Source organism: Lissotriton vulgaris, chromosome 4_1 (genome assembly GCF_964263255.1).
Source record: "Lissotriton vulgaris chromosome 4_1, aLisVul1.2, whole genome shotgun sequence".
Lineage (NCBI taxonomy): Eukaryota > Metazoa > Chordata > Amphibia > Caudata > Salamandridae > Lissotriton > Lissotriton vulgaris.
The window spans coordinates 697,395,169-697,420,735 of record NC_141691.1 but is presented as its reverse complement, the minus strand read 5'-3'; the positions used below and the strand labels follow the sequence as shown (position 1 = coordinate 697,420,735).

Below are 25,567 nucleotides of genomic sequence, written 5' to 3'. Positions count from 1 at the left end.
CTGCAGCTGTAAGAGCTCTGATTTCGGATCTATTTCCCGTCTCGTATTTCTCGTGTTCCTCAGGTTCCTTTGTATAGTGAAGTAAAGATATTGTGCCAAAGTGGGTAATGCCCACTGCAAGTTGCCATGAGTGAGGCAACTAAATGTTGCCTCACTCATGGCTACTAAATGGCTACTAAATGTGAATCTGGTATTAAAATGATTATGTGTAGCGACGTGGGACTTTCGTCACTTTCCTCGGTATGGGAGGCGCTTAAACTTGTTGCGAGGGGAGCGCTAATTGCCAAAGCTGCTTATGAAAACAAAATCAGATAGTCCAAGCGCGTAGACCTAGAAGCTAAAGTTAGGGAACTGGAAGCTATTCACAAACGCACTGGCGCTCCCAGAATTTGGCGGCAGTTGGAAAAAAAGCACCTCCAGCTTCGACGGGTAGACCTTGATCGGGCTGAGCAAGCGGTCGTCCAACTCAAACACAAATATTATGTGTGCTCCAATAAAGGGGGACTAATGCTGGCACATCGCCTGCGCAGTCAGCAAGCGGCACAAACAATAAAAGCGAAACGGGGAGAGGGCGGTTTGGAGTTCATAGATAGCACCGGCATACTGTCGGCCTTCCACTCTTTTTATGAAAATCTCTATGCTGCTGATCACTCCCTGCTGTCCGATCCCACTGAGTTCTTGCAGGGAGCAGCAATCACTCCTCTCCCTACGAACGAGGTAGAGGCTCTGGAAACCCCATACGCATTGAGGAGGTTATCTCTGCTATCGCTCGACTGAAGACCATGAAGGCGCCAGGCCCGGATGGCTTTGGCGCTCTTTTTTATAATACTTTCTGTGCCGAACTTGCCCCGCTGCTTACCCGCTTGTTCAACTCCTTCGCAGATCACAGTCTTAATGTTACAGGCCTCTATCTTGGTCATCCCTAAACCGGGGAAAAGACCCGGAGCTTTGCAGTTCCTACCGTCCGATCTCGCTGCTGAATATCGATGCAAAACTGTTCTCTAGCATTCCGACCTCCCGGTTGAACACTCACATGCCTGGTCTGGTCGATCTGGACCAATCAGGCTTCATCCCCGGTAGGCAATGTGGGGACAACACCAAACGACTCTGCCACCTAATCGACAAAGTACAACGGTCCAAAGAAGAAGCCTTACTACTAGCGGTCTATGCAGAAAAGGCTTTCAACCGTGTGCACTGACCTTATTTATTTGCTACTCTTGAGCGATTCTGACTGGGGCCCAGATTCCGACAGTGGATTGCGAGCATTTATAGTTCTTCAACAGCAGCAGTGAGGGTCAACGGCTTGCTCTCCGATAGCTTTGCGGTGGAGAGGGGAACGCGATAAGGCTGCCCCCTCTCTCCTCTGCTCTTCGCTCTTTATATGGAGCTGGGACAACCCCGTTTGGCTTATAACACCATCTTATCAGCCTCTACGCTGATGATGTCATCTTTTCGATGGCACATCCCGAAACCTCACTACCGGCTATTGTGGAAGACCTACAGACCTTCAGCCAGGTTTCCGGTTTCAAAATGAATATGCAGAAATCTCAGGTACTGAACATCATCGCTGCCCAGCCAACGGTTGATACACTGCGGGCCAACTTCCCCTTTGACTGGGTGTCGGACAGTATCACATATCTCGGACTGGTCCTCCACAAGAGTCTTGCAAAAACAGCGGAGGTGAGCTATACAGCCCTTCTAGCTCACATCTGAGCAGACTTGGCCCGCTGGCGGCACCTGTCTTTTTCATGGTTTGGTAGGCTGTCTGCTGTCACAATGAACGTACTACCGCGGGCCCTGTATTTGTTTCAAACGTTCCCTTCAGAGGCCTCACCGCAGTCACTTCGCCATATTCAAACTGCGATCAAGCATTTTCTATGGGATCCGATCTCCCCTCGCTTGCAGAGGACCTTGCTACAACTCCCTAAGAAAGAGCGCGGCCTCGCCCTCCCTAATATCACCTGCTACTACCAAGATTCTCTACTACGGTACCTGGTGGAGTGAAATCGCCCTGTGACTGAGAAATATTGGGTCTTCATGGATCAGACTGTGGCAGGCCACCACATCTGGTGCCTGGGGGCTTTATTCCTCGCCAGTCACCGCCCCACAATGTTAGTCTGGGATAGGGTCTCTCTGCGGGCTAACCTAACTACTGTGATGTGATCTATAGAAAATATCTTCCCATTCCATATCAGACAATGTGCGCCCCAGTTCCGCCTCCCAGCTTTTCTGTCCTGCTGAGCAGGTTGTTTGAATGCCTAACGTGAGAAGGTGACCCTAATTTTTTCCAACCCTGCCTTCCCACCTGGCATGAACCAAAAAGGTAGCAATGCGCTGGTTAGAGGGCATCTGTTCGATATTCAGGGCCTCATCCCCTTTAAGGACCTGCAGGAGAGCTACGGCTTACGGTGCTCTGATCTCTTCCACCACTCCCAGATGACGCACTGCATCTTGGGAACCACAACACGCCCTCTTGCTCACCGTCCAATGCGACCGTTCGAGAAGTGGCTCACTCGCAAAAAGGACGACCGTGGGCTTATATCGGAAATATACTACCTTCTCACGTTAGGCATTCAAACAACCTGCTCAGCAGGACAGAGAAGCTGGGAGGCGGAACTGGGGCGCACATTGTCTGTTAAGGAATGGGAAGATATTTTCTATAGATCACATCACACAGCACACTCCATGGGTCATGTGGAAAATGCTTTTACGATTGCGTCCTATTGGTACTAGACCCCAGCCCGACTCGCTAAATGGCACTTTCGTTGTGATGGCCCTTGCTGGCAGGGGTGTGGTAGCCCTGGTACCCTGCTCCTCTTGTTATGGCACTGCCCAAAGCTCAAGAGATACTGGGAAAGGATACTAGACGACATTGATAAGGCCTTCCACACTACTATTCCCTAGGGATCTACGCAGATTATGCCAAGATTTGGGCCCCATTCATAACTATATTCTCCACTGAATTTCGGGAACGGACATGCCCCAGCTATCTCCGACTCCTGAAACTGATCCCTGAGGACAATTCCCCCACCTAATCCGGTGGCTCATTTTGGGGCCCACGAACCCCTCGGACTAATGGTGGTCACGCTCCCTACAATGCCAACAGACTCAAAACTTTCCTTTTGCTTTGTTTCCTGCTCACTGGGGAGGGTGGGAAGGGAGTTGACGGATTTCCTTTTTTTGTTTTCTTTGCCTCTTGTGAAAAGCAGCACCACTATGTAGCTACAACCTAACACAGGCCGCCAGCTATCACTACTTGCACGATTAGCAGCACACTGGACCATATGGATACCCACATGCCGGAGAGGAGGTTGTCGCCTCCCTCCTCTCCTTTTTACCACACGGCCGGCCCTCTTTGTGTTGTAGGCAACATGCTGTGTTAACTACAAGTCGGTATATTCTCGTTCATTGTCTTGTTGCCATGATCTGATCAGCCTTTAGCCGGGCTGCTGGGTTGTAGGCGCCAGAGTTCTATTTTACCTTGCTTTTTGCTCTGCCAATAAAACTGATATAATACTAAAATGTTTATGTGTAACTCTTTTTTTTGAAGCTTTAGAAAACAGAAATAATGACAGTCAGAATTATTATGTTGGCCTGGCTTGGGGGACCATGCATAGTCACATAGGATACAGTTCCAGAGACCAATTAAAAGTAAACAACTTTCTAAGGAGCCTAAGTGAAGAGCAAAGTACTGTGAATGGTGAAAACTACATCCACCTCTATCTCAACTATCCTCCCCCCAAGAGTTGAAAGGACAAGGACTTAACCCGCCGAAGAAAGAACCATTAAGTTGATTATATTATTACCATCTGCTCACACGTGAAAAAAACACTATTGCAGTTCAGAAAGGACCAAATAAAGCCATTGTGACAGGAAGGAAGTGTTGGGTAAGCCTCTACACAGCAGCCTAAAAACCTGAGGTCTACACTTTGCCTTGAAATGCAAATGTGTACTGTTCATATTAGTGGTAAGCTTTCACATTGCCAAAAGAGTCCAGAGCATGTGGAGCCACTAAGTGAGCGGAGAAGATTCTGTTTTTACCAGTTGTGTGCTATGGTCAGTTTTGCTGCTCCCAGGTACTGCAGCACCATGTGCCATTCGTATTTTATCATTGACTCAAGTGCAGGGGGTTGATCCCCAACTGCAACATCTCTGGGGCAAAAGGTTTAAGTGAATCTCACAATCTCTTTTAATGTGTCTGCCAACTTCTCCGAGAACAGGGTGAGTCTGGGGCAGCACCTCCAAATATGTAATGCCCCACACACTTTCCAATACGTACAACTTAAAGTAAAATACATGTGGTCTAGGCATAAAGGGGTGTAGTGCCAGCCTCACCAAACGTTATTGTGAATTCCTTACTCTGGACAGATGTGAAAGATGAGTGTTTGTCCCTCCCCAGCTTCTCCCACTCAATCTGCGTAATTTCAGTCCCAGCAATTGATTCAATGTCAGATTATATTTCCAGGCCTCTGGTGCATCGTGGGAGAGAAGCATACAGTACTAGTTAGAAAAGTCCCTTCAGTACCACTGAGTTTGGGAAAGAGAACTTCAACTGGGGTCTTATCTTGTATGGTGCTTGCCGGACCTCAGGGTTCATGACACCGTGACGTATTTCAGCATTACACAGATGTTCTTTATCGGGAAGATGAAATTCTGTATTATATTGCACAATAGTTCTGGACGAGGAGAAACTGGACATGTCAGAAATCATCCGGCGGCCCTCATCACACCAGCCATTTCAGACAGGTGTGAAAGCCTAATTTTAATGGATGGAAGTGTAAGGCAATGGATACGTCACCAGTGCAACTGCACTAGTAAGTTCCTAGGCACCTAGCCTGCCTCTTGCCATTGGCCTCGAATTCCTGCTTGTTCCAGCCTGATCCACTTGCTGCCGTTTGACTAAGTGACACTTCTGACTGAGTGAAGTAGTGTGGCTCACTGGTTAGAGGCGGCAGACCCGAGAGCAGAGGACGGCCCGGGACCAGGGTTCGATTCCCGGCGCGGCAGGTTTCTGGACCAGGGTCAGCGGACTCGATAATTCTCTCGCCTTGGTGCCCACTCTGATCAGCGATCACACTCGGCAACTCTGGGCATTAGCTTGCCTCATCTTCACTAACGGCCCCACCATACCGCCGGGGATGCCTGGTCTCACCCTGGAGATACCCATTAAGGGACCATCTCTCAGGGAAGCCAGGAAGGGTTTCGCAGCGGTCGAAGCGCCTTGGGACCCTACGGGTAAGTAGTGCGCTATATAAATGCCTATACACTTCCACTGCCTGGGTTTTTCTGTCCCGGTTTTCCCACCAGGTTTTTCCAGCTCACCATTCTTTCTGCCAACAGAGGCCCCACCCATGTTAGGAACTACTTAATGCATCCGCCAAAAGTGTATCAAAGGCAAGCCCATCTGCTCCTGGGCTGCACTCAGCACCACAACCCCTGGCCCTTTTGCCCCCCCACCAAAGATACACCATCGCCGAACTCCACACCCTCCACGACACACCAAACACTACCACAGCTCCGACCCATGCTCCACAGTAAGACTTTTCACCTGCACCCACTGCCCACTGCCACTTTGCCTGCCTCGGTACACACACCAAACCACCAACCAGATCCTCTCCATACGAACAGCACTCCGTGACCAAGGGGGCCGAGTTAGGTCTTCTTTCATGTGTGTAACTGTCTGTCTCGACCCCTTTTTGTGGTGCGCATGTTGTAATTACGAGTAAGAGTGAAAGCAAGTTGTGACACTTGATTTTAATCACTGGGCACTTCACCCGTTTTTATCTTACAAACGCATGGATTCGAAGGCAAAGACCACACATGTATTTGAGGATATTGTATGTTGCTTTATATCATTATACCGTGGGGGCTTGTACCCCATAACCGCACAGTGTTTTCTTTCTCTTACAGATACTGCGTGACCAATATTAGCGCAAAGTATGTACTAATGCATGCCTTATTTAATTGCAGCATTCCAAAGTAAATAAATTGCTTTAATGTTTCCAGTTTTTCACTTGAGCACGTTAATAAGTGGCGAACAAAGGGCTGGTCCCTGCATAGTCCTGAAGAAGAGCTTGGGGAGCTCGAAACAAGTTGACAAAAAACCCCTAGGCACACCTAACTCATTGCTAGTAGGATCCCTAGAACCCCATTTTTAACCCCTTCCAAGGTCAACTCGTCATGGGTGTTACCTGCGCTGTGCTTATGACGAGTTGACCTTGTCATGATTCTATAGTATTCAAACATTTGCAGCACAGGAGGGGAAAACCCCTTAGCAGCCAAGGTGTTAATATACCACCTGGGAGCCAGAATAAATCATTTATAGCTCACTAGGCAGGTAGTTTTTTAACCCACGATATACATACCACTCCACCTTGACAATACACCTTGCACTACACATAGCCCACAATTTAAAGTGCTCCTGCGTAGTTCGCTAGTCGCAGCATGCCCCAGTCCGTAGAGGGCTGGGATGGCCCCAATGATGAAGCATGTCACCATGGGGAAACCCTGGTGAGTGAGGGGACACAAGAAAGAAATATCATTTTTCTTTCACTGGCTTAATCATAGCTATTCCGACACTATTGAGTGCTGTGAATAACATTTACTGACATAACCAGGCTTTTGATTGATACATTAACAGGCTTCAAACAGTGCTAGGGACTGTTAGTAACAGCTCCCATTTCTTGGGTGAGTAGAGACTTTCTCAGGCTGTAGGATCTCTCATCTAGAACTCTTGTAAAGTTGGAGACAAGGAGCAATAAGAAATGGGAGAAGGCAGATTTCCACTCTGCATTTATCGTGATGTAGAAATGCAGTGCTGTGAATGTTTTACCACTACTATTAAACCTCTTTTCACAATGCTCTGGCTGTCTGGAAGTTTTCAGCGTAACAAACACTTGAGTCTTACATTCTGATCCATGCATTAGTTTTCTTTGAGTGGGACATGCAGGGGTGTTTGTCAAATCCGTACGCAACCTGTAATTACCGCTCTAAGCAAATTGGACTACAATTATGGGCCTACTTTGCATTTGGGTGGCTCATATTTTCAGGTAAAATCTGCCATACAGTCTATTTCAACACAGACAACGAAAATGGAAGATGGTTTCCTTCCCTGTGCTGAGATCTGCAAATCTCCAAACGCCATCTACAGTCAGCCAAATGTTGTGTATTAAGGATGAAGACAATCTCCACCTCTGAGTACCAATCTATTCAGTTATTTTGTTCGTTGCTCCAAAACTTATCAAAGGAGAGTGTTGCCTAAATTTGTTCACTTACTTATACAGCCTCCAATAACCTAAATGTGACTTTCTCTTGGAGTAGAAGCTGCACACCCTTCCAGTCCACATCAGCGCGAAGCTACAAAAAGAATTTCCAAATGTTGCTGACGCAAGGGGATATTCACAAGGTGAGGAATATATTTTACAAGGTGAGAAATCCACTGGCAGATGTATCTATCAGAAAATTAATATAAAGGAATGCTATCACCCAGGGATGCAAAGACCGTTTAGTTACGCACAGCAGCAGCTGAACTTTGGAATACTATATTAAATAGTTAAATAGTAATATATCCGCACAAAATGCACTAGACGTGGGACTATTCCAATTGTCTTTTCATACTAGATTGTCTATAAATGGCCCAGTTTGCCTTTGACACCTTTTCTTTCAATAGTGAACAAAGATACGTTTTAATCCATATTTTACTTTTGAAATATGTTCTGCAGCCTTTCTGCAGAAGTATGCACTTACTAGAAGGACTTCTTACATTTTATGTGAGAGTGAAAAAGGATTCCCTTCACTATGACACCCATGTTTGGGCAAAGTTTGCTCACATAGTGGATTTACCAGGTACGGCAACTTTATGCTACAAAAGGTTGGAATGGCGGTTCCTGCTAATATAAGAGATGTATGTTGGGTCAGAAGACAACTCTAAATTTGGAGCCCAGTTACTCCATTAGGGAAACTGAGCAAAATACTCTGTTGCCCTGACAGAGTAACTGCACTATAATTCAGGCCTTATGATCCTTTCCAACAAAAGAGACAGCAAACTGAACTGAAATATCTGCACAATTGAACACGCAAAGTATGGATGGAATGAACAGAGAGTCAAGCTGTAACAAAAGGCCAACAAATAGAATATGCAGTCCCAGTTGAAAAACCACAAGCAACCAAAATAACATCAATCACTTCCTGTGGAAGACACAAATATGATAAACCTACCCTCTCAAATTCCAAGCTTGCAGATTGAGACCTTGGAGATCTTAATCAACATCTCATTTTGCCCTGAGTTTCTCTTAGAAGGTCTGGATAGCGTGGCCAATGGGCTTAATCCAAACCAATAAAAATTACACTTGCTTGGACTGTAAAAACTAACACTGAAAATCACTTTTTGCTTCATAGGCCGAGAAGGACAAAAATAATGAAGTTTGAAGTCACATATCTCAGAAAGATACATACCTTTTCCTTGCTTACTGTTTGTCTACCATCTCATTGTAGTTTTTCATTGTTTAGCATTTCATTATCACTATCTAATTTGTTTATTTACCTGTGTGACTTTTAACTTACCGTTCTAATAAATCATTCAATCCACTAAAAGCCTTAATCCATAACCACTTAGCTTTACACACTTAACAATAACACCTTACTCATAATCTATACACTTACTCCTTACCATTGCATCCTTACAGCTATTATCCTCTAGTCGCTTTACTTGACCCTCTTACCTTTAGTAAATTCTTACCCTTAATCACTTACCTTTACATTCCGAACCCCTTAATCTTACCCCTGACACCTTATTCCGTTAATCATAACCCCCCACAATCTTACCCACAATCCGTTACTTTTACACTCCAAAGACCCAATGTACTAAAAACTGGTTGCAAGACATAATGTTATATTGGTTCTCCAAGAGAACCAATTCAAAATGTAAAAAAAGCAGAGTTAAGACCCAATGGCTCTTGATTCATCCATTCATGGAGGGGAAAAAAAAGAAAATTGTGTTACTGCTGTATTTGGTGCTTTATACATTGGTCAGCAATGTAGGAGAGTAGGGTCTGCTTCCTATGGTTACCCCACTTTTTGCTGTGTTTCACTGGTGTTTTGACTTTAGTATTGCTGTGGCCCTGCTAATCAGGCCCACAGCCTAGCTGTTCTCTCTCTAAATTGATACCATGTACTTTAGGTACATACCCGATTGGTTACTGGGCCACCCTTGTGAGCCCCTGTATATGGTACCTTAGGTACCCAGGGCATAGGGACAGCAGAGGCCTACCAGGGGCTATAGCATGTATTGTGCCACCCCTGGTTAGCCTTCCAAACTGACACCACAGGTCTGCACTTGCAACCTTGGTTAGGTGGTGTAAGCACCCTTTACTTAGATATAGTATACCTATATCTACCTTTACATATAGACACATAGTAACCTATAAGTCACTCCTATGGCAGGCCTTGACAATCCGAATTCAGAGTGCTTGGTTTTGTGTGAGAGAGTGCCCTAGCATGAGCTGAGCCCCTCTGCAGCTTTCGGAACCATCTCCTTATAGTGGTTATATTATATAGCCATACCATATACTCTAAAGTGCATTATAATCCTCGCGGTGAATGCTAACTTTGGTTTGGCTTTATCGAAACATGTCGTGAAAGGTGTCAAACACTTTGGGATACTACCCCCCACCCGCCAGTTCTGGTGGCGTGGGTAGCATTCCACCCTTCTAGATGGAGAAGACATGTACTTACTGGTAAACCCGGTTAAAGTTCAACAGAGCCCCAGCATCACAAAATGGATGCTGCTGCCACAGACACAAGTCTGCCCTCCTGCTTCTGGACGAAACTCCGGCAGGGGAGGCCTGGACAATAGGTTTCCTGTCTAGGGAGGTGCTAGCACCTCCCCCGACAGGCTTTAGTGTATTGGGGCAGGGTGGGTTGCATTCAGTGAATGCTTTTCAGATACTGCCTGGGGCACACAAGGTGCTCCATGCATTTCCCAGTTCAAACCGGTTGCAGGGGCGCTCAGTACCAGCTCTGGCGGCGAAATTGGACAAAGGTACACCCATAGGAGGGACTTTAGAGTTAGTCCAACCCCTAAACTTACTGTAAGTATAGAACCCCAGTCCCTAGGACTTTAGATTACCCTGGACGAAACTCTGCAACATATATCTTGGACCTTCGACATTTCATATCGACTGGAAGATGGAAGAAATCTTCATTGTGGTCAAGGAGTGACCACCCTGTTCAAACAGGCAACAAAAGCATCTTTGCCGGTCTGCATTTTTGAGGCTCCGGCCGGATACCAAAGAATCTGCGACACAGGACACTGACTTCCAGACATCTCTGAAGCTGACTCGAGCTCCCAGCAAAGCTAAGACCCGTAGCTGACACGAGAGACATGGGACCGGAACTCCTGGACATCCTGCATTTTTGCAACTGCACCTACTTCCCGAGGTGTCCCGAAGTTGTGCATTGGGGTATTTGAAGCCCCTGCCCGAGCTCCTTTTGCACCGAAGTACAGAGGCCAGCACTCCACGAGTGACCCATGAGTCCCCTTTCTACACTGCAGCTTGAGGCGCCTTTGCTGTTCCTAGTCCGTTGGCTAGTGAGCCCCCACGAAGGCCAATCCTTTGTTTCTTGAGCTTTCCTGGTTGCGCCACACCTGCTCCTACTCCTCTCCATAGGAGGTGTCCCTCAGACCTTGCTGGTCTGCACCAAAGCCAATCTTGTCATCTTGTGTGGGTTGCTGTTGCCACAGCTTTTTGGGTCCAATCCGGATTCCGACACTGCAGTCAGCTAGATCCTTTGTGGGACAGCTCGAATCCAGCTCCTGGTCATCGTCGACGCCTCCTGGTCCTCGTGGCTGAAGAGTCAAGCTTCACCTCTTTTACCTGAAAACACCTGACATCGGCTGGCATCTTCTCCTCGCCATCCTGGTCACTGGCTAGTGTCCCAGACTCTGTCCTCTCTGCTTTCAGGTTCTTCAGATATCCGATCCACCCTTGGATCCACCCGGACACTTTTCCTCTGGTCGCCTGCAGCATTTCTTCACAGCTCTCCATAGGAACCTAAGACAAAACCTGACACCAAAAGACACCTATGCACCCGGCTTCCCTGGGTTAAATAACACGAGTACTCCGGTGCTCCCATGGGTCTTGACTCTCGAAGTGTCCTAGTCTAAAAGGGTTCTATAGTATTTCACCTCTAAGTGCCCTTAATCTTTAAAATTGTAACTTGTTCGTTCTCCATAGAAAGTCAATGGTGATCGGCGGCTGTGTTTAGACACTGCACGTGTCCCCCATGGGCCTCCTGTATCCTAACCTTGGGTGGTTCTTGGTAGCCCCAGCGGTTCTACAGGCCCTAGGCCTGCTTTCTAACTCTCACATGGTTCTTATACCACTATTTTAGTATATGGTTTATGAGGCCTACGGGTGGTGTTCAAGTCCCGCACCCACTTCTTCAACACTCTGGAGGAGGTCTTCCAGTAGACCGATGAGACAGTGAAAGTGAGGGTGCACACCCCGCCAGGCATGGACTCGGACGCTCTGCAGAATGGGTCACAGACACACACAGCCCGGGGTTCTCGGAGCAGGGGGAACTGGCGTTCCAGGTCCCGACGGCGCTTCAATCCCGGGGGGGCAGAGGGAGGCTCAGGGGGTGCTTCTGATCCTCCCATAGTAGATCCTTGATCATAAATCCCATAGGTAAGGGGGTTCGTGGGTATGTTTGTGGATTACACTGTATCCGACATGTTGGTGGGGCCTGAGTAAAGGGGGCTTTGGTGGTGAGCTTGGACCGAAGGGACTCTACATATATGATGTCGGAGATATTCGAGAGTAGCGGGGTGGGGGGGATGAAGGGAGGCGGGATTTCCCCTTGCTTGGCATTTGCTAGGGGGAAGTTTGTTAATGGGCAGGTTGGGGGGATCCATTGGTGGGGCCGGGCTCAGGCCCTCTGTTTTGGACCTAGGGCTACCTACACTGCGATAGGTACTTCAGTGTTTTTGAGGTAAGGGGGTGGGAACCGGGAGTTGGGCAGTTTTTGTTGTTTCATGGAAAGGGTCAGTTGGGGTACGGTCACACGACAATGAAGACGTCTCTTTGCTCTATCTACATGCGTTACAGGGGCCCTACACAGGGGCACTTCTTTTCATGGCTCCCCAGTGGCAAGCACGGAGGCTAGAGTAGTAGGTCCTGGAGAGTCCCTTCGAATCCTTAGCTGGAATGTACGGGGAATGTTGGACCAAATCAAGAGGGGCGCTGTATTGAGACAGGCCAAGCGAGAGCGCGCAGATGTACTTCTCTTACACGAAACACACCTATTGGGTAACAAGACACTCTGCTTGCAGCACTTTGGCTACAAACAGGTTTATCATGCCGGCTTTGTTAGAGGCTCCCGGGGAGTAGCCATATTGGTACACCGAAGACTTTCCTATGTGCATGCCACTCAATGGGTTGACCCGCAGGGCAGGTACATATTCAATAGAGGTAGAATTGGTGAGGAGACCCTGGTGTTTTGTAGTGTATATGCCCCGCCTCCTCTACAGTGGTCCCTAGTTGAGAAAATATTTGCACTATGGGCCGACATTCCGCAGACGGCTGCGGTGGTGGGTGGGGACTGGAATGATGTCATGGACGGAGTGGTGGATAGATGTAGACCTGGAGGTGGGCGAGCGCCGACAGCTTCTACTAAATTAGGGGATATGGTCAAAAGCTTGGATTGGGTGGACACCTGGAGGGATCTGCATGCTCTTAGGCGGGAATACACGTATGTATCTGCAGTAAATAACTCCTTCTCTAGGTTGGATCATATTTTTGTCCCCCGAGCGGTGGTTGGCAGGGTAAGTTCGGTGGCTAATTTGCCGAGGGGGCTGTCCGATCACTCCCCTGTCCTTATGGAGTTCTTGCCGGGTAGGGGGAGGCAGCCATTCTGGGGCGCCTCTCCACATGGCACCTTCATAACGAGGAATATCAGAAACATATGGGAGAGGCTATCGCCCACTTCTTTTTGGAAAATGTCGGGTCGGTCACAGGGGCTGGGACGGTGTGGGAGGCCTTGAAGCCCACGCTGCGTGGTGTGGACATCGCATGGTGCGTGGCCGCGCGCCGTCAGCGCCAGGCGGACTTAATCCGTGCTGCAGCGGACATAGAGACCCTGGAGTATAGATGTAGCGTAGGTGGGGAAAGCCACATGGTGGGGCAGCTCCTCCTGGCACAGCAATCCTATTCGTCCCTGCTATTAGAAGAGGCACGTCAGGCGTGGCTAGCGACGCGCAGCAGAATTTGTCATTGGGGGATAAGTCAGGGACAATGCTACACCGGCTTTGTCAGGGCACGTTCCAGGCCCAGTCACTGCCAGGGATCCAGGATGATGCAGATGACCCGATCACAGATCCAAATTTGCTGGCCGAAAGCTTTGCGTCATATTACGCGCACCAATATGCCCCGAATGAATGCCTCCCAGCAGATATGGTGGATAAGTTCATAGCAGATTTGCCACCGCTGGCGGTGTCAAACGAGGTGCGTGCGGACCTCGAGCTTCCACTGACTGCGGAAGAGCTGGGAAAGGCCCTGGGAGAACTTAATACTGGAAAGGCACCGGGACCCAACGGGTTCCCAAGTGAGTTCTACAAGAAATATCATCTCCAACTCAGTACACCCTACAGGGCTGCTTTGGAGGAGGCACAGGAATGAGGTTGTCTCCCTGCCGACTGGAGACATGCGGAAGTGAGAGTGTTTCAGAAGCCGGGCAGGTCTCCAGAGCAGCACGCTTCTTACAGGCCCATATCTTTACTGAATGTGGAGGCCAAAATTTTAGCCAAAGCGCTGGCCAATCGTCTCCTGCCTCACATGGCGGGACTCGTCCATCCTGATCAGGCAGGGTTCATGCCCCATAGGGCTACCCGACATAACATTCGAAGGGCCCACGTGGCAGTAGCGGCGATTCAGGAGGTCGGGGTGCAGGCGGCACTTCTACTAGCAGACACAGATAGGGCCTTCGACTCCCTCAGTTGGGTCTACTTTTTTGCGCTCCTTCCCAGGCTTAACCTAGGGCCTTGTTTTCTGTCTTATCTGAGGCTTCTGTACACCAGGTTGACGGCCTCGGTTAGAGTGGCAGGTGCCGTATCATCTAAATTTACAATCGGGCGAGGTACTAGGCAGGGATGCCCTCTCTCGCCCTACTTGTTCGCCCTAGCCATGGAGCCGCTGTTGGCTTCGGTGCGTATGGATGCACAGCTCCGTGGCTTAGACTGGGAATCGGGTCCGTCAGACAGAATTGCCCTATATGCAGACGATGTCCTGTTCTTTCTGACCAATCTTAACAGATCGGGCCACGTATACTTGAGATTATGCAGATATTTGGTGAGACCTCTGGCTTGTACCTGAACCCCCGTAAATCGACTTAGCGGGTGCTCGGAGCGCAGCCAAGAGTAGAGGAATGGGCCTCTGCATTACAGGTGGCAGTTGGGGGCATTAAATATTTAGGCGTGTTTGTCTCAGAGATCCCAACAGTTTCCTGGGAGCGTAATGTGGTGCCGGTCTGGGATCGGGTCCGGACTGAAATGAAGACATGGTCCCGCATGCCCCTTACAATATATGGAAGGTCAGCAATATTTAAAATTGTAGCTCTCCCCCGATTGCTTTATCAGTTACAGAACCATCCCTATCCAATATCACCCCAGTGGTTCTGCCAAGTATTTTCAGCATTGGGGCAATATCTGTGGGTGGGAGGGGCGGTTAGGGTGGCTTTGCGGACGTGTTTCCTGTCAACATATTATGGCGGATTAACGACATCGGATATACTCTCCTAATATCAGGCCTCCCATCTCTTGGTCCTAAATGAGTGGTGGTACGGGGATAGCGGCAACCCGGCATACGCCTTGGAACGACACCTTATGGGCTCTCACTCTCTACACAAGATACTGTATGCAGCTCGGCTTCGAAGGAAGTTGCCGCCGGCTACACAACTGGTATTCCAGATTTAGAGGCGGGCACTGCACCACATGGGGTGGTGGGGTACGCTCACCGAAGAAACCCCCCTTTGGAATAATGGGCGCTTCCCGGCTCTGGAGTCCCTTCGGGGCTTCAGGGGTTGGGACACAATAAGGATCTCCACACTGGGAGATGTGATGTCGGGGACAGCACTTAAATCCTTCCAAGACCTCAGAGCGGAATATAACATGCCCAGGTCCCAATTCTTTCTACATTTGCAATTCCGACATGCCATTGCGCCAAGCTTAATAGGGCTGGACTCCCTCCCAGAGTTTAGTCCGTTGGAAGCCAAGGTCTTTATAGGGGATCTAGGGGAAAAAAAGATATCTCGCATTTATCAGACACTAGTCACACACTGCTCCACAACATTGCAGAAGCTCAGAGAGTCCTGGGAAGGGGATGTCAGGGTGTTGGAAGAAGAAGATTGGCGGGAGGCATTGGAGGCCCCTAGAGGTGCTGCCATAGCGATGCGCCTGCGCTTATCCAATTCAAATATCTTCATAGGGAGAGACTGTGGTGGACAGGCCTCATAGCATCTCGGACTGTCTCCGATGTGAGAGGGAGGTGGGGACATTGATGCACACGTAATGGGGTTGCAGCTCACTGGTCAGATTCTGGAAGGGGGTATGGGATTGTCTGTCCGAGGTCCTGGGGTGGGAACTACCACACACAGCACGTTTGGGTCTGCTCCATGTACTGGACAGGGTCGGGGGGAATAGATATAAGAGGCATCTGTTGCTGTTGGGTTTGACCCTTGCCAAAAGAGACATAGCTAGGGCTTGGAAGGACCCCAGGGGTCCGGCTGTTTCGGTATGGAAGAGGGGGTTAGATTTTTGTATGGGGCTGGAGCAGCCGATCTTTGTGGCCCATGGCTGCCTGCGTAAACACAACAAGATATGGAAGAAGTGAGCGGATTATAGGGGTCTGTGGCTGGAACCTCCGGTGGAACGGGAGGCAATTATGGAGATTGTCTAATGAGCCGTGAAAGAAGAAGTATATAAGTATTGGTTAGCGAACAGATTAGCGGAATAGAGGAGACGATATAGTGTGACGGGGATGGGGGATCCAGGGGGGGGGGGGGCGAAGTTTCGGAGTTTCGGAAAAAGAAGGGAGTAGGCACTATTATGCAGGTTGATATTGTCAGACAGAAAATGATATGAAGATTGCTGCGTCATGTGGGCAATCTATCAAATAAAAATTGTTAAAATAAAAAAAGGGTGTAGGGCAGAGGACCTGCACTATGAAAACAAGCATTGGCATAGCCAATAGGTCTCGCCTTTGGGACCTTATAAGTATTTAGTTATGCAGCACAATATCCTTACTGCAACAACATTAACTGTTGCATGGCTAAAAACGTATAACGTCCCAAAGACGTTACCTATTGGCTATGCCAATGCTTATTTTAGATGGTCAGGTTTAGGGTAGGTATGGGTTTTTGGGTGGTAAGGAATTTTTTAGGGTCTAGTTGTAAAGGCATGCTTGGTAAAGGCATCGGTTGTGCAGCAATGCGCGGTTGTTAAGGCATGCGTGGTTCCGTCATACAACTTTGTACAAGGGATTTGTGTCAGCCAACTTCATCCACCTGATAATTGTTGTGTCATTAACAGTTTCCTTCTGATCCCTACAGGAAGCTGCATGGGGCGATGCTACAGCCCACTTCAGCCACTGGCCGATTACAATGATTGGCTGCATTCTGCTATTTCAAAAGGAGCACTTCTGCGCACAAATTAGTTTACTTCAGATCCATAAACCACTATGGCGATGTGTGCTTCTGAGACCAAAAAATACTTAGCCAATGTTTTTTGTTACATACTGGAGGGGGCCCAGCAACTCTACATACCCTACAAAAGCCATAACAAAACAAAAGAAGCATTGACAAAACCAAAAGGCTTGCAAACAAAGCCAGACCTATTATTGTCTTTGTCAATGCTTCTTTATATTTGTGTACCCATCAGGTGAAAATGGTCACACAAAATATTAGGATCCTGAAGAAGAGACAATAGTTAAGGCAAATTGTCATTTTTTCAGCTAAGCCCCCTGAGGAAGTCAGCCAAGGCAATTAATTAAATCAGGACCACCGTCCATGAAATTATATAATTAGAGGCCTACATTATGCTCATAAAAAAAAACAATACATGGAATGTCTAGACCGTGTAAGGAGGCAAGCACTTTAAAACAGTGCTGATTTTACAGTGCCTTGGATTCTGTAAGATGTGATTGAGTCATTGTGTAATGTGACTGAATTATAAAATGTATTAAGGCAATTCCACAAGCTATTCAAAAACAGGAAAGTTCCTGCCAGGAATACATGAAGGTAAAAACAATGCAATTTGCCAAGCTAAGCACAGAAATGACCAAGAATGACAGCAGTGAGACCTCAATAATCCAGTATAATGGGGATGCAAATACGGACAGTCAATCAGAGCCGCTACATAGAGTTCTGGGTGTGTAATTTCAATGAATGGAGTGTCCTCGCCTCTAGTTTCAGTGTTAGCCAAGAGTGGTGTAAACCGCAATCAGAATACAAAAGCAATACATATTTACCTTTCTTTGGCCAAATAAATACACATGTATATGCATACATTCCTCTCATAAATTTTCACGATTTGTTTTAAATATACTGCTGATGAAGAAACAAAGTCGTGGAGTTGTGTTTTGCTGTGGCCAGACACCAAGAGTGAACAAGTGTGAGAATATGATCACATTATATCACTCCGAGTTTTCTCAAAGTGACAATAAATTTAGATCATGTGAAAAGTGATCTGGAAATTAAACAATTCTGTGTGGATGACAGTGTCTTAAATTGCACTGTACCCACTGGTTACTGGTAGGAGAGACCTAGGAAGTAGCAAAATTGTATAAAAGTAATCAACATTTTCTGATTATTTGCCTTAGGAAAGATTTTACCTAACTTGTGGGTATCTAAAAAGGAAATATAGCTAGGTAAAGGAAGATCAAAACAAGCATGAGTAACAATCACAACTATGTCAGCGGATCTGACATATCAGCTTGTTCAAATGAGGCACAAATAGGACTATAATCTTTCCTTTTTAAGTGGTCAATGTTTACCTATTTCACAATTACAGCTGCCACTTCGTTTTGTATCAACTGTTAGCGATAAGGAGATAAGAGGTACTGCTCAAATATAGTAGATATTTTCAACATATGACAGAACTGTAAGTCTGAATATTTAGTTGGATAAGTTACTTTTCACAAGGCCATAGTTAACTAGATATGAGGGATATAAGTTCACATATTTTATATTTTCACAATACATTTTTTACTTTACCTTTGCCATAAAGTTTTCTGTTTTATCGTTCTTACCTGGAAGATATCGTGAATGTCTCAGGTATTGTTCTCTAGCTGATGACTTATTTGATAGCCCAGATTCTGCTCTCTTAACAGTAGCATTTGAGTTAATCTTGCTTGCTTCCACTCCACATGGTACTGGTTGTGGCACACTGCCAGAACAAAACACAAAACCTAATTTTATTCGAGAGTAAGGATGTAGGCTTGCAAGAAAGAGGTGAAGGCTGTAAAATCACAATTCGAAGCTTAGAATTTTCTGAAAACTTTTAAAACTACAACTACATTTGGGATATTTTGAATTGTGTTCAATCTGGTCTAATACGAAAATCACCCATTGGGAAAACATCTGTAAAAACAATTCCATTCTTAATACAATTACTTTAATCAACACTTTTTCTACGAATCCTATCTTAATTTTTGTACTGTGGAGAAATTAGGATATATCTAGTTTCAGAGAAGTTTCATGACCAGTAGAAGTACAACCTTGAGCACCTTTCTATGGCAAGATAACTCAGAGGTGACTAGTAATATCCTGGTTATGCATATGATTGAAGGTACTGTATCTCTTGCTCTGCATACAATTCTGAAAATAGAATACAGAAATGTTGCTGATCCAGTAAGAGAAAGTTAAAGCAGCACAGAAATAAAAGTGGTCTGCAATGGCATTATGTGAAATCTTAGCATTCTCACCCAAAAATATATATTTGGACATTTTGTAGAGTGCTATGTACCCCTTTCAATTATTTAAGAGTGCTAAAGATGAGAAAAATATGGTCAACTTGTGATCCCTAAGGTAGAAATTTTAGCTCATAGGGTTGTACCACAGCTTAGAACCCTAGTTTACCAGGGATCTGCCTCCATGTTAGAGACCATTTAAATGATCAGTGTGTAATGCTATCTACAAACGATGGACATAGGTTCCTGGCAGAGAGTTAGTAGGCACCAGACTTCAACAGTATCTTTGGCATTTTTCCCCAGCAAAATCTGAAAACAAGATAGAGGGGCTTGATCCACCAGGAATAGTGAAATGATTCCAACACTGGTTTTATGTGGTCATGCTTATGAAGCTTTGGTCTTTTAAGAGGTATCTGTATGTTGCAGTCTTTAAAACTTCTCAATCAGTGTCTTAGGGAGTCTTGAATATGCTACAGTAATCAAGTTGGGTCATGGCCAGCAATTTTCTAAGCTCCCCAGGGTGACTGGTAAGATAAGGAGGCTATTCTGTAAAAAGGATATTAATCCCTTAACCCACTATATTTACTTTGGCCACAAAAGAGAGATCAGCCGTAACGATATTCCTCAAGTTCCTATTTGCAAAGTTGGCAGGTGTGCTCAATGGTGATGGTGCATGGTGAAGAATGATTATCCTACTAGGATTTCTGATTTCTCTGAGTTTATGCACGTGTTTTTCTTAGACTGGCTTTCTGTGCTGTTCTCCAGCTTAACATGGATTGAGTATCATCTGCTTACAGTTAAATGTTCTCTGGATACTGATCGAGGAACTGCACCAGAGGACATATGTAGAAGTTGAGGAGAGAACAGACCATTGATTCTCGGGGAATGCTAAAGGATAATAAGTGGATAATAAGTGGGGTGTACACTGTACAAATTTTTATTTTTTGGTCTCACCTACAAACACCTTTTAGATGTCTGGTATCTACAATTTTTCTGGGACAATACCATAACTTAGAGTCATGCTTTGGGTCAGTCCACGGTTTATCATTAGTCAGGTTTTCTTGTCAACGTCACTTTCTTGTTTCTGAGCGTCTTAATCAATAGATTCCCTTCCTCTTTGTGAGTTCGTTTCTCCCCTAGAGCATAGCTTCTTAACCATCCTTTTACTGATAGATAGAATTGCCTCAATCCATTGCTCACATCAAGTAACTATTGTTATCTTTTTCTTTGAGCACTCAATGAAATGCATGTTTTCTTGCTCTCTCAGCTGTGTGCCATTTAAGCTTTATTGTCCCTTCCTCAATCTCCTTGTTGCTCCCAACCTGTCAGATCTTATCTAGGAAAGCAACAGGGATGGTTTTGACAGGCTTTGACTAAAGAGCAGATTTAATCAGGTGGGTTTTGTTTGAATTATGCATTCTACATGTTGCATGAAGGCACAGGCATTGGTACAAAAAGGGAAAATGTATAGAGTTGGGGGGAGGAGCGAGCTGCTGCACTCATTTATGTGTCGTATGATGCAGAAAGTGTACTTAGTGTGACTGGAATGTGACGTTTCTTCGATGCCCATAACTTAGCATCTGTTTCATTTGCCAGTCTTAAAACTGAAATATGTGCAAAGGACTTTTTAACATCTATTCAGAGTATCCTGTGTGAAACGTTATTTGAGAACTAAACCATGTCGATTAAAAAGATAGAAATAAATTGCACCCAAGTATAATTATGAGATAAAAAGCATAGGTGTTAGCATTTCCTCTAGATTTAGCCATTTTTTTTTTTTTTTTTTAGCGTTGCTTTACAAATAAGTATTTGCAAAGCCACCAAACTGCCCCCTTCTATCTCTCTAACATTATATAGGTGAAACGGATTGGCTTTGCCAAGGATTGTTTTGGTTATGGATAGAAAAAAGTGAATAAATCCAAGCCAAGCAGTTCATAATCTGTCTGCCCAGTTTGTTGATTGAGTTGACTACAAGATATCTGAAGATTTAATTATCTACTGTATCGTAAGTATCAGGAAGGTCAAGGAATATTAAGGTTGTTTGTTTCTTGTTTCTTGCCGGAAGAGGAGAAAAGCTTCTCCTTTGGTGGTTGAGACTGATTTAATGTCACTGGCAGATCTCAATCCTGTATGGTGACCATGGAGAAGAGAATTCTGTCCCATATGCTCTTAGAATTGTTTTGTAAGGAAAAGTTACTTACTTGTAATCTTAGAAATGCATTGTAGAACTCTTCTGAGAGGTCATGAACAGTTCAATGGCTATGTCTGTCTATGGATTCTCAAACTGTTTTATGTATATACTAATATCCGTAGAAACCACTGAGAATTTTGAAAGACATATATTTTCTCCAGCTAAAATTTGAAAATGTCATTTGGTTTACTAAAAGAGGGCAAAATGCAGCCAGATAGGTAGTCGGAGAGGAAGCAAAGATTTGAAACTGCTTAAGGAAATCAAAGCCTTGTCTTGGCTGATGCTCTTGTGTTTATTGTTTTTAGCAGAGAGCATTATATATATTTTTTCCACCCTAACCCTAAGTGACTGCAGTAATGATTCAAAGAGAATGAGAAAAACTGGTTTCTTACTTGTAATGATGTTTTCTCTATCATAGGAATCTTTGCTGAATTCATAAACATGGAATATCTACACATTTTGCTATGTCCTGCAACACTTTACACAAGTAGAAATTCTATTTTAGAAAATATTTAAATTACTTTCTAACTTACATGAATTTTCTTTAATTTTAAATAAAAAAACATCTGCATAAGTATCACTGTACGTATGACAGTAAACTTATAAAAATATTTTTTCAAAAATCTAGGTTGAATAAAAGATACTGCCTGTATAGATATGCATACCCTTCAGGCTAAAGGTAGTAAATGGTGCCTTCAAGGCTGAAGTAGGTATTCCATAAGGCATAGCCAAGGCCATTCAACTCCAGTTCATCTTTCCACGCTCCAAAGTGAGGACTCACCAACACTGGCCATCATCCAGTTTTTTCTGTTGGAGACCTTCGTCTGTTAGGTGTTTTTTGAAGCACCGTAAGTCTTTGTTGCTGCTTTCATTATTTTCTTTTCTTGCAGGAAAAATCTGCGGATAACAAAAGCCTACACTTTTTGTACAATTTTCCAGGTGTGGAATGAAGTCAGAGAAGGATCCTGTGCCCTTTCTATACTTTGTCTGCTTGATATTCATGACATTAAGCAATGTCCTCACTAGTACGCCCCGAGATGTCAAGAAGAACCTTAAAACACTGCATGAACACTTCCCGTAAAAAGAAATAGAAGTGAAAAGAAAAATCATGAACAATGCTAAGGAGTTCAAACAAATGACATCAGTGTAAAAGACAGCAGATTGGTGTTCACTGTCCCTTGTGGCATCAAGATACTTGTTGTTGAAAGGCAGCTCTTCAACATCAAGGAGAACAGCATCTTATTTACCATCTTGTTCATAGCAGATCAGTATCGTTCAACAACAATATGAACTATGTCAGGATACAGATGACCGGTGTCAAGGAACAAGTGAAGGGGGGGGAGATATTCAGTTTTCAATAATATTGGTAAAGATCCTATGACAGAAAACTATTTTTACGAATAACATTTCCTTTTTCACTTTAGGAACTCCACTGATAGTCAAACATTTGAATAGAATAGAAAACGAATTGTGGCAAAGCAGGTAGAGAATGATAGAAAAAAATAAACGCAAAAGCATGTAAAGCCTAACCATACAGTTTCCTTAAAGTGGTTTAATACATTCCAGGGTCCGGCGTGGAGGCTGGGTACTGGTTTCACGTGAAACTATGTATGAATATTCATTTTGCTGCATTACATAACTCCAAAATATCGATATTCCATCAATAACCTACTGTAAGCATTTACCTCTTGTCCAGTGAGAATGCAAGATACAATCCACATGAAGATGGAATGTTTAGAAGTTGAAAACTAGTTCTAAATGAACTGGAATACACAAAAAGCGGATCTGACTTCTTAATTTAGTTCAAAGGACTCTCTTAGCATCTGGTGTGTGAAAAAGAGACTTGGGGGTTCTTATAAATACTGGTAATGGTATAGGCTATTTTAAATGAAAAACTGAAATTGAACACTGTGTAATGGGGGAGATGCACAAAAGCCATTTTGCAAGTTGGAAAATACTTTGTAACTCATACAAGAGCTTTACAGATCTTTTCTGAATCACAAATACGAGGGTGTCTTAATTTCTGATTCAGAAAGGAATGCATTAATGGTTTGTGACTACAGCAGGAGTTCCAAACCATTAATTAGTTACCAGCCCCCGAGTTGGTGAGATAACTGACTTCTCTATCAGTGGAGTCTTAAAAAAGGATGCTTGAAATGCAATACCAGCTGTCAGATCTGCAAGTCTGACTTAGCGAAGTACCATAATTATGGAGGTACTGATTCTTTTTGGCAAGCGATTACATCAAATTTCTAAGGCAAGCGCAAGATGCCAGTTTTCTTTTATTTGAAAAAGTAGGTCAATATGTGTTTAGGAAGTGTTTGTGTGTCCACATCAAATGTATTCTGGAACCATGCTGTAAGTTCAACAATAGTAAGCTTTGGTGGGATAGCTAAAGTTAAAAAGTCTCCAAAGCCATTGAAATAGGCCAACTAAAGTTTAGTCAATTAAATATAACCTGCGTGCCCATCATGCACTGCTTATGACCTTGCATATTACCTTGGGGACTATGGTACCGAGTCGTTTGAACAATTTTGTACTTAAAAATTTAATGACTGATGTCACTAAACAGCATGAGTGACATAATATATAAAGTCATAAGCAGTGCATGATGGGCAAATGCAAATGAAGTTAATTGACTAAACTATAACTGGTGTATTTCAGTGGGTTTTGTTTTAATGTTCGGACTAGTCTCATTCCAAAACCTAACTATAATGTCACTTTACCATTTTCTTTCAGAGAATTTCTGTTTTAGCCTATTATAAATTGGCCCAGGGCCTATCTCTCTGCGGCTGCCCAACCACTGCTGGCAAGGCCTTAGGCCATGTGCATAGGGTGTTGAAGGCAGGCCCTGGCCTCATGATCAGGCATTGTTTCCAACCCTCCACTGGCAGCCAACCCCCAATTCACACAGCCTCTGACCGTGTGCAGTGGGGAGTTGGCCACTGAACCTGAAACCAATCTTAAATGGCTGTCCCTCTGCAGGCGTACAACCACCGCTGTGCACCACGTTTGTCTACAATATCTTTACTACTTTAAAATTAGGGAGCTATTAAGCTACTGAGAATATGGACAAAAAGAGTAAACTGATATGGATAGGGGATGCTGTACAAATGCAGATGTCTACCTCTTTAACTATCTTTACCTCTTTAAAATTGCATTATGCCACAAATTTAAAAAAAACATACCTCCCCTCAAATTTTGAACCCACTGGTTTTAGATCAGATTAACTTCTCAATGATGATTTACTTCATCCTGTAACTCAGGAAAGTATTTAAATTCAAAAGCTCCAATTCCAACAAAATAGTGTTCAGGAGAGCCTCACTTCTGCTTGTATACCAAACGTAAGTGCTCTAGTTGTTCTTTAGAACTCTGTGGTGAAGCCGATGTTGAACACTAGTAAATTAGCTGATAGATGGAAGCTGGTGTTGAAAGTACGTTTCACTCCGCATGAAAAAAGTTTTACAGACATGGATGAAAAAGATATTTGAGAGCTCCTGGAAAACGTGTGCTGATGTTAGCTTTCTGGAGCACCAATCATACTTTCTGAACTAAAAGAAACCCATCATTTCTACATGTACTGCTATATCCTCTGTAGGAAATTGTTTCAGTTTTACAACTTTGATTCCATCAAAATGGGTTTCCAATGTTCCACAGCTGTCATGAACACAGAATGTTAGTATGCTAGTTGTTAATTAGAACACTGTGGTGAAGCTGCAGACGAAACAATGGAGCATCAGCTGATAGACTGCTGCTGATGTGGTAAGGTCGTGTTTCCATCAACATTGCAGACTTTGCTCCTGACAATCAAGAAGATATTTCAGAATTTCTAGAAAAATGTGTCCTCATTTTAGCTTTCTAGAGCACCAACCATAATTCTATGACAAAATTAACTGCTTAACTTCATCAATTTCTAAAGGAAATGCTTTCACTATCATCATCAAATATCTTTATTTCGGCCGAAGCCCTAAAAGATCCAATAACATCTGACCATATGAAATACAATAAATATAACATATTAAAATAACTTTACACAAAGAGAGATCTAAATTTTAGTAGCAAGAATATAAAAGGACAATGCATAAAATAGTAGTGTCTGGTTAATAAAAACTGTACAACATCCATAGGTACATAACCATGATATGCTAATAAAAGAGCCCACGTATACCACCACATCTAGCTCAAATTAGCCCTATGATGTCTTACCGACCACCTATTACCCAGGAACTTTGCTACCCTGTAGACAATGGGCAAACATCCGCTTTCAATATCCTCATTGCGTCAAGATGACTAATGGTACCCAGTTGTCTACAAATGGGTGCCATGCTGAACGGGGCTGGACACAGTCAAGATGTATAAAAACAATACATACAGTACTGACTCAGCTTGTAAACTACAAAAAGGACACATACCACTT

General features: G+C 44.6%; 1 protein-coding gene across 5 annotated transcripts in view; it reads right to left on the bottom strand.

The window, feature by feature from the left end:
- Positions 1–25,567, bottom strand: part of MAK (male germ cell associated kinase) — a 698,372-nt gene that overhangs the window by 236,121 nt on the left and 436,684 nt on the right. For all 5 annotated transcript variants that reach the window (XM_086964986.1, XM_086964988.1, XM_086964989.1 and 2 more), the window contains exon 11: positions 18,300–18,436. In XM_086964986.1, coding sequence (XP_086821112.1) covers positions 18,300–18,436 — 137 coding nt within the window. The remainder of the gene's footprint in view (positions 1–18,299; positions 18,437–25,567) is intronic.